This window comes from Schistocerca americana, chromosome 8 (assembly GCF_021461395.2).
Source record: "Schistocerca americana isolate TAMUIC-IGC-003095 chromosome 8, iqSchAmer2.1, whole genome shotgun sequence".
Taxonomy (NCBI): domain Eukaryota; kingdom Metazoa; phylum Arthropoda; class Insecta; order Orthoptera; family Acrididae; genus Schistocerca; species Schistocerca americana.
In genome coordinates, this window is record NC_060126.1 from 504,634,778 (window position 1) to 504,649,669 (window position 14,892).

The 14,892-nt window shown below is 38.0% G+C and overlaps 2 protein-coding genes across 2 annotated transcripts in view; one reads left to right on the forward strand and one right to left on the reverse strand.

Annotated features, from left to right (window-relative positions):
* The window catches only part of LOC124544905 (SID1 transmembrane family member 1-like), a 120,916-nt gene extending 109,850 nt beyond the window's left edge, over positions 1 to 11,066 (reverse strand). The window contains exons 1-3 of the mRNA XM_047123637.1: positions 10,529 to 11,066; positions 10,314 to 10,453; positions 10,051 to 10,221 (exon numbers count right to left, since the gene is read on the reverse strand). Of these exons, the coding sequence (XP_046979593.1) occupies positions 10,051 to 10,221; positions 10,314 to 10,453; positions 10,529 to 10,720 (503 nt within the window). The 5' untranslated portion in view covers positions 10,721 to 11,066. The remainder of the gene's footprint in view (positions 1 to 10,050; positions 10,222 to 10,313; positions 10,454 to 10,528) is intronic.
* LOC124544906 (acidic fibroblast growth factor intracellular-binding protein) overlaps positions 10,908 to 14,892 on the forward strand; it is a 92,880-nt gene continuing 88,895 nt past the window's right edge. The window contains exons 1-4 of the mRNA XM_047123639.1: positions 10,908 to 11,064; positions 11,212 to 11,303; positions 11,392 to 11,590; positions 11,762 to 11,881. Coding sequence (XP_046979595.1) covers positions 11,048 to 11,064; positions 11,212 to 11,303; positions 11,392 to 11,590; positions 11,762 to 11,881 — 428 coding nt within the window. The 5' untranslated portion in view covers positions 10,908 to 11,047. The remainder of the gene's footprint in view (positions 11,065 to 11,211; positions 11,304 to 11,391; positions 11,591 to 11,761; positions 11,882 to 14,892) is intronic.

Consider the following 14,892-nt stretch of genomic DNA (forward strand, 5'->3'; position numbering starts at 1 on the left):
CATACAGTCTGATTGTATGGGGACACTCCTCCTACATCAAGAGTATTTTAAAAATACAAAAAAAAGTCCTACGTATAATGTGTAAAACAGGACACATGGAGCACTATTGTCCTCTTCTTTTCCATGCTCAGAATACTCACAATTATAAATTTATACTTATATGTGTCTGTGCTCTATGTTAAAAATAATATTTCAGAATTTTGTGCTAGGGGAGAAAGTCATGAACACAACACCAGAGCTAAGGCTAATTTAGATATACCAAGGCAGAGTTTGGCAAGAACTTGAAATTCTCATAAAGTGATCCTACTCAAAATTTTCAACAAATTATGAATCTATTGTCTATGGATCTACAAATTATTTTACCATATTAAAGAATTCTTTGAGGTGCCTGAGGAGGAGATTGGCATTTAACAAATTTTCCTAGAGTCCACTGTATCATTATGTATAATTATATCCCATGTACTCTACACAATTATTATTGCACAGTGCTTGCACCATACTGTATCACAGTATAACTTACAGACACTAGCTCTTTCAAATCTTCTTGTAGCATATTTGATTACTGTGGTGCTTAATATGTTTACACATTTTATTTTATTACTATATCCTACTTTATTGTATTACTACATACAGTATTATACAACAATGACAAAGCCAATTTCATTGTAAAATGATCAAGAGTGAATAAAAATTCTTAATTCTTGCTCGATATGTAGTTTGTCACACAAATTAGAGGAAATTACTATAAATTCCTCTCTGCTGTAAAGGTCAAGTCTTGTCTTTACTGCTGAATAGAATGTGGGCATAACAACTGACTTCTTAGACCTCCCCACTGACATTAGCAAGCAGAAACATTTATGTCAACTGATTTCTCTGCCACCTCCTGGTAGAATAACAATTGTAAATGAAAAACATTTATTTAAGACATACGGGAAAGTAACTTCTAAGGCATAATAATTCCTGCCAATTCCCAATATCCTGTAACACACCAACATGCACCCTTCTATACCACAAACAACATCAGGTTTTGAAAATGAATTAAAAATAATTAAAGAAATTGCTCACAGCAGTATTAATGCTCCAGTCCTCACTGATAACATACTCTGTAGAAAGAGGAGAGGGAGGATAACAGTGCTTGTGTATTCTCTTCAGAAGCCACTACATGGTAAACAACACTGACAACAAGTGGATCCCATGCCATACATAGGTAGGACTTCACAGGTACTTGGCCAAAAAAAAAACAGGAAATACACACCAGTTTTCTATACTATGAATACTGTTGCCCACATTCTGTTCAACAGTAAAGACACGTCTCCACCTTTACAATGGACTGAAATTTATAGGATTTCCTCTGGTTTGTGCGACAAGTTATTTGTAGCTCAATCAGGGCTATAGCTACCAGACAGACTAAACATGAGAGAAGTTGGAGACTGAAATTGAAAGATCCCACCTTTGCTGCACATGCTCCGAATGAATGTCATTCTTTTGATATTAAATGTGAGTAGATCATATAAAGACAGAAAACTAACATTACTTAAAATTCTGGCTGTCAATAAATGTCAATCACTATGCTAGCGTTTTCCATATACAGGGAGTTTCACAATTCATCTTACACACTTCTGGAGATTGTAGAGGGGACTTAGTAGATCAAGTTTTACATAGGAACCCATGTCCAGAAACAGTTCGTTTCCATGTTAGAAGGAAAATAAGATGTATAGAATTCCCTCCTATTTACTGTGATCTTACAATAGCTGTTCGATATGACGACCACCAAGTTCAATGCGCATGGTGTATCTGCACAGTAAGCTCCCAGACATTCTGTCCAACATGCATGGTGTATGGTTAATCACTTATGTCGCGGCCATGATCTGTGCAACCTGATCTTCCTCCTAGGGATAGGGATCTTGTAAACAAGACTATTCATGTGGCCCCATAGGAAAACGTTTAAAGGGGTTAAATCTGGAGATCTTGGTGGCCAAGCATATGATCCACCTCAATCAATCCACTTGTCCCCATAGACTACATTCAGGTGGTTTCAGATGCGAAATGCAAGATTTACTGCTGTGACATCATGCTGGAACCATAATTCATGCGGAATGTCCAATGGCACATCTTCCAAAAACTCCGCCAGCACTTGCTGCAGGCATATCAAGTACCTGGCACTCATTATGTGGGGAGGAAGGATGTGCAACCCAATCAAAAGACCATCACAGATACCTGCCCAGACATTGATGATGACAATGTGCTGAAATCTTCATGTACACGTGACTTTGGGGTTTTCTTGATCCCAAATGTAGTTATTCTGAGCATTCAAAACACCTTCTCTGTTGAAATGTACTTTGCCAGTAAAAAAAATCACCTTGGAAACTGAGGAAAATCCATACAATGGAGTCAAAACCAAGTACAGAACGTGACAGTTCACACAAATCTGCCAGGAGCAGAGGGTGACATTGGCAGAGTTTCTGTTCATGCAAAACACGTCAGACAGATGAGTGAGAAAATGCAAGTAATGTGCAATGACTTGAGAGTTCGTCGGTGGACTCTCTTCAAACTGATAAAGCATTTCCTCTTCCAATATGACAGAGCGCTGCCTTCTTGGAGCACCACAGTTTGCTCTATCACTTATGAATTTCCCACTTTCATGCCATTGTTCTATTCTGGCAAACATGGAATGAGACGGAGTCATGCGATTTTGAATGTACTCGTATTACAGACATGTAGCTTCTCTGCCATTATGGTGAACTTCACCATAATTTAACAACATATCAGTGTACTCTGAAAATTTGTACTCAGGCATTATGTTATTGCAGTGTTAGTCACTGTAATGTCAACTGAGGCATCATCAGGAAGCATGAAAACAAGACAGATGAAAACAGTGGACATCACGTCATCCCACCATTCATGAATGTGGGTAGTCTTCTATAACAGGAGAACTGCATAAGAAACATCTACTAAATTTTGTTTGCACCATTGTGCACCCCCTTTTTATGCTAAAGACAACCTTAATTTCTCATAATGAATGCTATTTCTTTTTCTGGTATTGCAACTATGTACATGATTGTGCCTTCTGAACTGCAATGGATTACTTACAAGTAGTTCCATGAGGAGATAAATACACTGGGAAGCAGCTGCTGAAATGCCTAACTCTTTAAACAGATGTCTACAAGACAATTATGAGTGAGCACCACATATTTCTCTGATAGTACATTTTTGTGCAATGAAGACTTTCTTTCTTGTGGATGAGTTACCCCAGAATATTATTCCATATGAAATTATTGAATGAAAATATACAGAATATGAAACTTACTGATTTTCTCCACAAGATTAGCAGTTATTCGAAGTGCAAATGTGGCTGAACTAAATTGTTTTAGGAGCTCCAAAATGTGCTTTTTCTGGTTTAAATTCTTATCAATGTAGAGACATATGGATTTTCAAAATTTTCATGCTATTCATTATTTCCTCACTATGTGTTACATGTAGCATTGGTGTAGTATCTCTAGATGTGCAAACTGAATATGGTATGTCTTTTTAAAACTGAAGGTGAGGCCATTCACAGAAAATCAGTCAGTGATACTTTCCAGAAGATTGTTTACATTATTCTATTGCTGTGTATATGATTGGTATGATTAGAATAGTTGTGTAATCTGCAAAAATAGCTAATTGTACTTAGATGGAAGATCGTTTATCTATATGTGGAACAATAATGGATCTGAGACTGAGCCTTGGGGAATCCCAAACATTTATTCCCAGCTAGAATACTAAATCCGTACTACAATGGTGAAATCTGGCACATATGAGTCAAATACCACATCAAAAAAAGTTTTGCACCACCTCGGTTCCGAAACCTGTACAGAAAATTGGAATAGAGATCAACATAAACATCATTTCTGCCCTTTTTAATGCTCATGAAAACCACACACTGCATGTTGTACCACCATACAGTGAGACCTTCAGAGGTGGTGGTCCAGATTGCTGTACACATCAGCACCTCTAATACCTAGTTGCACATCCTCTTGCACTGATGCATGCCTGCATTGAATCCACAAGTTCTAGATTGTCCCACTCCCCAACGGCAATTCGGCGTAGATCCCTCGCAGTGGTTGGTGGGTCACATTGTCCATAAACAGCCCTTTTCAAACTGTTCCAGGCATGTTTGATAGGGTTCATGTCTGGAGAACATGCTGGCCACTATTGTTGAGCGATGTCGTTATCCTGAAGGAAGTCATTCACAAGATGTGCACGATGGGGCATGAATTGTCGTCCATGAAGATGAATACCTCACCAATATGCTGCCGATATGGTTGCACTATCAGTTGGAGGATGGCATACACGTACTGTACAGCCGTTACGGTGCCTCACACAACCACCAGTGGCGTACATTGGCCCCACATAATGCAACCCCAAAACATCAGGAAACCTCAACCTTGCTGCAGTCACTGGACAGTGTGTCTAAGGCATTCAGCCTGACTGGGTTGCCTCCAAAGATGTCTCTGTCGATTGTCTGGTTGAAGTCACATGCGACACTCATCGGTGAAGAGAACGTGATGCTAATCCTGAGTGGTCCATTCAGCATGTTGCTGGGTCATCTATACCACATTGCATGGTGTCGTGGTTGCAAAGATGGACCTCACCATGGGCGCTGGAAGTGAAGTTGTGCACCATGCAGCCTATTGCGTACAGTTTGAATTATAACACAACATCCTGTGGTTGCACAAAAACATTATTCAATATGGTGGCATTGCTGTCTGGGTTCCTCTGAGCCATAATCCGTAGGTAGCAGTCATCCACTGCAGTAGTAGCCCTTGGGCGGCCTGTGCGAGGGTTGTCATCGACAGTTCCTGTCTCTCTGTATCTCCTCCATGTCTGAACAACGTGGCTTTGGTTCACTCTGCGATGCGAGGAACACCTACCTTGTTGAGAGCCCTTCCTGGCATATAGTAACAGTGTGGATGGGATCGAACCGTAGTATTGACCGTCTAGGCATGGTAGAACTACAGACAACACGAGCCGTGTACACCCTTCCTGGTGGAATGACTGGAACTGATCAGCTGTCGGAGCCCCTTCGTCTAATATGCGCTGCTCATGCATGGTTGTTTACATCTTTGGGCGGGTTGAATGACACCTCTGAACAGTCAAAGGGACTGTTTGTTTGCAGCTTTGGGCGGGTTGAGTGACACCTCTAAACAGTGAAAGGGACTGTGTCTGTGATACAATACCCACAGTCAACATTTGTCTTAAGGAGTTCTAGGAACCGGGGTGATGCAAAACTTTTTTTGATGTGTGTAGTACATAATAAAAATCACTTTGGCTGATCTAATGCAAACTTCATTGCAAAATATTCTGTTATTCTAAACAATCAATTTTGTTTTCAGCAGGGGAAAAACACCGCAGATTCAGTGAACAGTTTCATTGAGAAAATAAGTACATCGTTAGACAAGAGAAATAAGGTGGCAGGAATTTTCTGCAACCTCACAAAGGCATTTGATTCTGTAAACCATGTTTACAAACCTAAATAGAATGGCATTAGCAGTAGTGTCCTACAAAGACTTAAATCCTACTTATCGAGCAGAAAGCAAAGAGTAAGCATCTCTTCAAATTTCGCATATTATTTTTCTGACTGGAAAAAAAATATCTCAGGGTGTTCCACAAGTTTCCATATTACGCCCAGCGCTATTTCTCTTCTATGTTAATGATTTACAGTAATATTAAATATCATCTCCCCATAAGTTCTGTTCACAGATGATACTTCTGTCTTAGTTGAAGCTTAAGATTTGGAAAAAAAAATCCCAAATCTGTGATCAGGACGATCAGTACCTTATAAACTTGGTTTCAGCTGAATGGGTTGAATCTAAACATATCTAAGACACACATGATGCAGTTCAAAACCAAACAGTCAAAATGTGAGCAGATTAAGCGTGTACACAACAACCATGATATAGAAGTTGACTCAGTTGAATTCTAAGGTTTAGGTGTAGATAAAAATTTGAGCTGGTGGGCACACATTGAATACTAGCAAACAAACTGAGCAGCTTTGCATTTGCAATGCAAATATTATGAACCACAGAATGAAATTTTCACTCTGCAGCGGAGTGTGCCAGACCAAGACTCAACCTCAGGACCTTTGCCTTTCGTGGGCAAGTGCTCTACCATCTGAGTTACCCAAGCACAACTCACGACCTTTCTTCACAGCTTCAATTCCGCCAGTACCTCATCTCCTACTTTCCAAACTTCACAGAAGCTCTCCTGCGAACCTTCCAGAACTAGTACTCTTGGACGAAAGGATATTGCGGAGACTTGGCTTTGCCACAGCCTGGGGGATGTTTCCAGAATGAAATTTTCAATCTGCAGTGGAGTGTGCATTGATATGAAACTTCCTGGCAGATTAACTGCGTGCCAGACCGAGACTCGAACTAGGGACCTCTGCCTTTTGTGGGCAAGTGCTCTACCATCTGAGCTACCCAAGCACGACTCACAAGCCATCCTCACAGCTTCAATTCCACAATATCCTTTCTTCCAGGAGTGCTAGTTCTGCAAGGTTCGCAGGAGAGCTTCTGTGAAGTTTGGAAGGTAGGAGATGAGGTAATGACGGAATTGAAGCTGTGAGGATGGGCAGTCAGTCATGCTTGGGTAGCTCAGATGGTAGAGCACTTGCCCATGAAAGGCAAAGGCCCCTATTTGAAGTCTCGATCCGGCACACAGTTTTAATCTGACAGGAAGTTTCATTATCAACTATAACTGAAATGGAAACACAAAAAGTAGCATATAAATGCTACTTTGAATCCATTATTAGGTATGGTATTGTTTTTGAGGGTAACTTGACAAACATAGTGTAGGTACTAAAAATAAAAAATAGTCGAAACATATGCACTGCAAATCACAAAGAAACATGTCGACCATCTTTAGAAAACGTAAAATATTACCTCTGCCATCCTTATACATATAATAAATTATTATATTTTTTATACACCAGACATGAATTATTCGAAGGAAACCATTTTGTCCATTCACATGACACTAGAAAGAAAGAAAATTTAATGCTCCCCACCCACTTCCCCAGACTGTATGCCCAGGGACCTCAATACATGGGACTGAAAATTTGTAATAAATTAAAAGGGAACAAGTTGATGCAGATGAATTTAGGTCCACTTAAAAGAAAGCTACATGACTGACACTATAGTATTACTACTCATTGGATGAATTCATGCAAGACAAACTGGAAATTTGGGCTGGATAAAATATGTTACATATTCCAAGAAATATCCTTGTAGTGTTATTATTTATTGTAGTTCTATTATTTATTAATGTAAAAATCATTGTAACTGTATTATAAATTTTTTAACATGTCTCCTACAGGGAAAACCAAATGGATTGCAAATGTACATCATGAGATGAATAAAACACAATTCACAAAATAATAATACGCAGGAGGTGATGGCAGTAGTCATATAGCCACTTCAAGGAGGGCTACGTTGTCAATGGTGGAGTGAGACCTTCTGAACCCATACAGAAAATTGCGATTCGATGTCAGTAGTTACTGACAGCTCTCGTATAATCCTTCTTATACAGGGGTTTAACAATAGCATATTTGAGACAGTCTGGAAAAATCCCTTGACTTTGTTATGCATTACTTAATTCAGATACGACAGGGCTTATTATGTGAAAACAACCTTTAGTACTCTATTGGAAACACTGTCAAATGCAGATGAGCTTTTATTTTTGAGAGATTACACTTTTCTTAATTTCAGAAGGAGAAGTTATTTATACATTCTTATGGTTGTATTTTATGAGAGTTGCTCTTTCAACACACTGTTTTGACTTTTCTATAACTGTTTGTCGCTAGTTTTTCTGCTACATTTAAGAAATGATTATTAAACATATCTGTGATTGATCATTTATAGCCCTTCTACTGAAATTAATAGTGATGTTATCTTGTTCTGAGGCTCTGTGGCTGGTTGTCCTGTCTCTCATTTCACTATATTCCATATAGCCTCAAGTCTGTTGTCAGAATTACTGATTTCTGACTTTATGTGCATGTTCCTTGATTTTTTAATAATTTTTCTTGGTACTTTTGAGTAGTTTTTGAACACTCAGCTTGTGTGGGTTATCAATATGGTGAGGGGTGGGGGTTGTACAAAATAAATAAATATTTTAAAAAATTAAGACATGGGACACTGAGCTTAGCCATGTGAACACAAAAGTAGTTGTATTTTTTATAAATAAGTACATCAATCAGACACTCATTTTCATTTACTGACCAGATAGTATATGCATTTAGTGAAAAGCACTATGCTCCTAGACTTTTTAATGATCTCACAAAGGCGTCTGATCGGACCAGTCACACACTACTCCTAAGCAAACTGGATGCTTGCTGTACCAAGTGCAGTCTACTATGAGCAGTTTCACTCATCTATTAAACAAAGTGCAGCTGGTATAAATAACAACACATGGTAGACAACAAATCATTCAGATATATAAGTCGCCTCGGGAGACATGCAGGGCGCAACATTATGTCCTTCCCTCTTCATTCTTTTTCTTAACAATGTCTCAGAAAACCTACCATCAATAGGAATAGTATTATTCATTGATGTCTGCAACTCGTGGTCTTGCGGTAGCGTTCTCGCTTGCGGCGCAAGTCGCCGAAGTGGCGTCAACTAAAAAGGACTTGCAATATGGTGGCCAAACTTCCCCGCATGGGGCCTCCCAGCCAACAATGCCATATGACCATTTCATTTCATTTTCATTCATTGATGATACAAACCTCTCTTGTAACATTTCTCGGAAGCAGATCAGAGCTGACTGGGTTGAACACAGTGTATGGCACGTGCACTGGCTTTATGGTAACAATCCCTTACTTAATATGGCCAAATAGCTCATATAATATGTGCATAAAAGAAACATATAAAACAAATAGAACCACTAGTTATAGACAACAAAATTACTTAGTAGATCAGTGTAGCTAAATTCCTTGGACTGTGGACAGATAACACTACAGTGGAATATAATGTGGAAAATAAGTAGCCTTTACTGTACCTTTGAGTGCTCAGTCAAAGGTGTAACTTGATTTCCATTAGAATTGTGAACTTTGCAATGGTTAACTCAAATAATTTCAGTGAGCATTCATTTCTTGGGGTCAGTAGATAAGAAAAAAATGTGTAGAAAAATAAATTATGAAGATCATATTATTGCAATCATACCATCACACACACCTAACAAACCAATCTTCAAAGAACTGGAGATATTATCTGTCCCGTATATTTACATCTACATATATACTCTGCAAACTACTCTCAAGTGCATGTCACAGGGCATCTCACATTGTACCAGTTGTTATAGGTTCTTCCTGTTCCATTCATCTACGGATAACAGGAAGAATGATTGCTTAGACAGCTCTGTACACACCACAGTCAGTCTCATCTTGCCCTGTGATCCCTATAGAAGCAACATATTCCTACTGGAGATCAACTTATGTCAAATGTAACTTTAATTTTGACCATAGTACAATAACCTTGGATGTTATGATAGTTAACTGAAGTTAATTCTTGTTATAACAGGTAATCTCTTTCTTCTATGGTATACATATATTTAAAAACTATTGTACTGAAAATATATGTATATTCGGTAAATGCTTCTTTAACAATTGCTACAACACATACTCCATATCATGAACATGAGATTGTAACTAAAATAACTCAATAAACATACAGTTATGGTTATGACAGGCTTAATGCTGGGACACTTCTTAGGAAACTATGTTGGTCAGGGGAGGGCAGTGTTAATGACAAACAAATAATATGAGTAGCAATCCAAGGAGGATAATAAAGTTGTAAATAAATATATAAAAGCAGAAGAAATATAATACAGGTGTGATTGTAGATAAGTATGGGCTTCACAAAATAAAGGAGGCATTTCACAGCAGACTGACACATCATGGAAGGCAAGTCATTCGTCAAAGCCAACAAATAAGTCTGATATTTATCTTTACAAAATTTTATTTTACTTTAGAAATTTAAATGTTCGTAATTGAACATACATACGCATCAATTCACCAACCTGATTCGAAAATCCTCTTTCCTCGAGACGAGTAGAGACACCGACAAATTTTGATTACTTGCCGTTGATATGCTAACAATAATATATTGATAAAGCGTTTTCACATTGTTCCCTGCGAAATAACGGCTGTTGTCAGGACATAAAGTGCGTGATGTTCTCCAGTACTCTACTCTGAAAGGGAGGAGAGAGAATAACATATGAGTGGGTTTCCATAAACGTTCTTTAATCTGCATGGCAGCAAAAATTTATATACAAAATCTTACGAATCTGATTCAGTCTCCACAAGAAGAGGCAATTGCCAGGACAAGACACCTTTTTGCTGTCTTACGACAACAAGTACTGGGAAACTTCGGTTGGAATCCTTGCATTCTACGGTAATTCTTGCTGGCTTATCTATCATATCCTGTAAACAACGCAATATTTACAACTTAAAGGAAATTCAGTTAAAACGACAATTTTTTGTTGAAGTTGTACCTACCTCTGAGGCAGGAAACTGAAAAATGTATTCCACTGTCCTGTTGACATTAAAGGTATAATAGTCTGAATAGTTTCCATTTAAAATTATGGTCGAGAGGTTCTTGTTTTCAGTCTGCTGTTCAGTTCCGTGTAGTAGCTGTACTAAGTGGACCAAAACACACGACAACACAAGACAACACGCACGACCCATCATTGTTATTTATTACAGATCACTTATGTGTCATTTTCAAAACAACAGTTCATCACCTTTCTAATTCATCGTAAGGATTATAAACAGTACATGTGATCGCGCCCATCACATAAACAACCACGCTACCAGCTGTTCATGACACTTCCTCTGTTCCTCATTGCGCGAGTGTCATATAAACATTACCTTGCATCCTTCCTCTGTTTTGACAAACGAATGTCGATTTAGGCGACAAGTTCTAGCACGGCGAAAACCGATCAGTTTTCGAATTTAGTACTCTTCCCAGACCTTCAATTGTTAACTGCTGTACTGTTTTGACGGCGATTTGCTCGGATGGCTAACCAGCCATGGTATTTTTTTCTTTTTTTGCATGTGATTGATTCTTTTTTTTCATCTTTGTCATTTCTATGCGTTTGCCATCATACTTTTATTTATGGAGCGTTTAAAGCTCCAGTAAAATTTTGTTGATCGGTGCGTCCAGAAAATAATTGTTTTAGTAACACCATGCATCCTGAAGTTGACGTGTTTATTAGCAACTACACCTTGGTGGACCCTGATGTTTATCAATTATGGGTAGATGGTTGTTCGTGTAAGTGTACGTTGTGCGAAATGATCTTCCGCAAGAAGCAATTAACATTTACAAAATAAAAATGAATGAAATTTGCTTCACTCCACAGCTCAAGAAGCTGTGAACGCATTAGACGCGAAAGGGGTCACGAAGCAGACTGGTGCAACAAGGGAGTTACTAACATCTGACGTTCTTGATCATTATCGTACTTACAGCTTACTGGAAAGGCTTCTGTACAATCCACCGAAGCTAGAGGAGCAGCTCGCTTTTCAGATTGAACCTCAGACGAAACGTCTTCTGATTGAAAAGTAAGAGCACTCATTCTTTCTTTTGAAGGAACCTGTAGATATTAAATTTGCCACCACACTTAACCGACAATTGTACATAGAGTTAAAGCTTTCATATTTCCACACAGTGTTGTATATTAATTTCTGGATGGCAGCACAGTTACATTTATTATTGGTTATTGTCTATTTCAGGTACTATGACTTTGATGATGAAGTTATAAGAGAACTGTTGGGGAAAAAACTGTCTTCTCGACATCGCAAAGACTTGGATGAAGTCAGTGAGAAAACGGGAAAATCATTGAAATCCTGTAGGTTAGTCATATTGATGATGATAGAGCTTTATGTGCAGTCAAACATGAATAATGCTCTAGTAATACACTGATATGCGTTGATATTATTAAACATTAAAATTACTATAATTTGATGAAGGTGTCATCTCATAAGTTTAGTTTTAGCAGTGTTAGCTCAAGGCTCTTGTGTAATTGCTTAATTTGGTGATGAAAATGGTAGGATATTAATTTGTGTACTTCTATTCATTGATGTTCTATGAAACAATTTTCTGGGCTAGACACAAAGCATTTGTTACACAGAACCATGCTGAGGTTTAAGGATAATATCTAGTATCCATATTCCCACTTTACTGGCCAACTGCTCAAAAAAATTAGGTATTCTAACAATATATTCACAGTGCATTAACTGTGTTATGTAGTTTGTTGTGAAGGATGAGGCACCATTTGAAAATAATAATAGTAGTCATAAATATAACAGTATGAACAAAACTAATCTCCACTGTTGACAACATAAAATTATTCTTGCAGAAGAAAGAGTAACATATGCAGCCTTAAAAATATTCAGCCACCTTCTTTGTGGATTAAAGGAACTAGCAGATGCTGAAAGTTAAAAGGAAATTGCAATCATTTCTACTTATCAACTCCTACTCCATAGATGCATTTCTGAGTAGGCAGTGTATATGTGACTAAGCAATATAAATTGAATTTTGTTGTAGACTAAAAACAAAAAATCCAGTCATGTAAATGGCCAACATGAGAGCAGTGCTTTCCCAGAGAAAATGTATCTGAATAGTAAACCTACTGAGAAACTCAGGAGACACCACACTGAATTACCACTTTCGAAGTGGGCGAGAGCTCTTACTTGCACTGTTGTGAAGAGATGAGATTAGATTCAGTTTTTGTTCCATAGACCCAAAAAATGAGATGATTCTCATGGGTGTTGAACATGGCCAAAAGTAAAACAAAAAACATTTGAATATACTTACTACCCTGATCATTTGTCAGAAGATTATCGAAATAGGAGAATAGAATGCAGTAAACTAAAACAGCTCATATTTACAGAATTAACATGCTGTCAGAATGAAACATTGTTATGCACTATTAACAAATGTATCACACACAAAATACCTAATCTTGTTCTTCTGTGACCAAATGCTGTCAAAACTGAAATCTAACAGACATTTTTACTTAAGCTGGCTTAATAGTCTCTGTTAAGATATTCATCTGTGGAGTAGAAGGAGTTGCCTATCAAAAGGTCTTTCAAACTCTGTTTAAACTGTGCTTTATCGGAAACCAAGTTTTTGAAGGTTGCTGGCAATTTATTGAAAATATATGTTTCTGAATATTTTGGACCAAGATAAGTGACTTTAGGTCTTTATGTAGATTGTTCTTATTCGTAGTATTGATACTAAGTATTGAGCTCTTGGTGGAAAATAGAGGTGTATTACTTACAACAATTTTCATCAAGGAATAAATGTACTGAGAAACAACGGTTAGAATACAAAGTTCCTTGAACAGGTTTCTACATGTTGTTCTTGAATTTACACCACAAATGATTCTTATCACACACTTTTGCACCTTTTTTTTTTTTTGCTCAGTTTGATGAGTTGCTCCAGAAGATGATCCCATATGACATAATAGAATGAAAGTAAGCAAAGTATGTATGCAAGTTTTTTTTTATTTTTATATCTCCTACATCTGGCATCATTCTCACTGCAAATACAGACTTGTCTTTGAGCTTAAGCAGTTCTGTGGTATGCCCTTCCCTACTGAATTTATTATTGAGTTGTAATCCCAGAACACTGTCAACCTCTTCAATCTGCATGTCTTCATATGTTATAAGCATGCTGGAAGGAAATCTCTTATATACTGAGTTGTTTCAAAGTTTAATGACACTGAATTAGCTTTAAATCACATGATGGTGTTGTTGTGGTCTTCAGTCCAGAGACTGGTTTGATGCAGCTCTCCATGCTACTCTATCCTGTGCAAGGTACTTCATCTACCAGTACCTACTGCAACCTACATCCTTCTGTATCTGCTTAGTGCTTTCATCCCTTGGTCTCCCTCTACGATTTTTACCCTCCACACTGCCCTCCAACACTAAAACGGTGATTCTTTGATGCCTCAGAATATGTCGTACCAACTGATCCCTTCTTCTAGTCTAGTTGTGCCACAGATTTCTCTTCTCCCCAATTCTAGTGAATACCTCCTCATTAGTTAAGTGATCTACCCATCTAATCTTCAGTATTCTTCTGTAGCACCACATTTCGAAATCTTCTGTTCTCTTCTTGTCCAAACTATTTATCGTCCATGTTTCACTTCCATACATGGCTACACCCCATACAAATACTTTCAGAAATGACTTCCTGACACTTAAATCTATACTTAATGTTAACAAATTTCTCTTCTTCAGAAATGCTTTCCTTGCCATTGCCAGTCTACATTTTATATCTTCTCTACTTCGACCATCATCAGTTATTTTGCTCCCCAAATACCAAAACACATTTACTAATTTAAGCATCTCATTTCCTAATCTAATACTCTCAGCATAATCCGATTTAATTCGGCTACATTTCATTATCCTCATTTTGCTTTTGTTGATGTTCATCTTATATCCTCCTTTCAAGACACTGTCCATTCCGTTCAGCTGCTCTTCCAAGTCCTTTGCTGTCTCTGACAGAATTACAATGTCATCGGCGAACCTGAAAGTTTTTATTTCTTCTCCACGGATTTTAATACCTACTCCGAACTGTTCTTTTGTTTCCTTTACTGCTTGTGCAATATACAGATTGAATAGCATCGGGGAGAGGCTACAACCCTGTCTCACTTCCTTCCCAACCGCTGCTTCCCTTTCATGCCCCTCGACTCTTATAACTGCCATCTGGTTTCTGTACAAATTGTAAATAGCCTTTCGCTCCCTGTATTTTATCCTTGCCACCTTCAGAATTTGAAAGAGAGTATTCCAGTCAACATTGTCAAAAGCTTTCTCTAAGTCTACAAATGCTAGAAACATAGGTTTGCCTTTCCTCGATC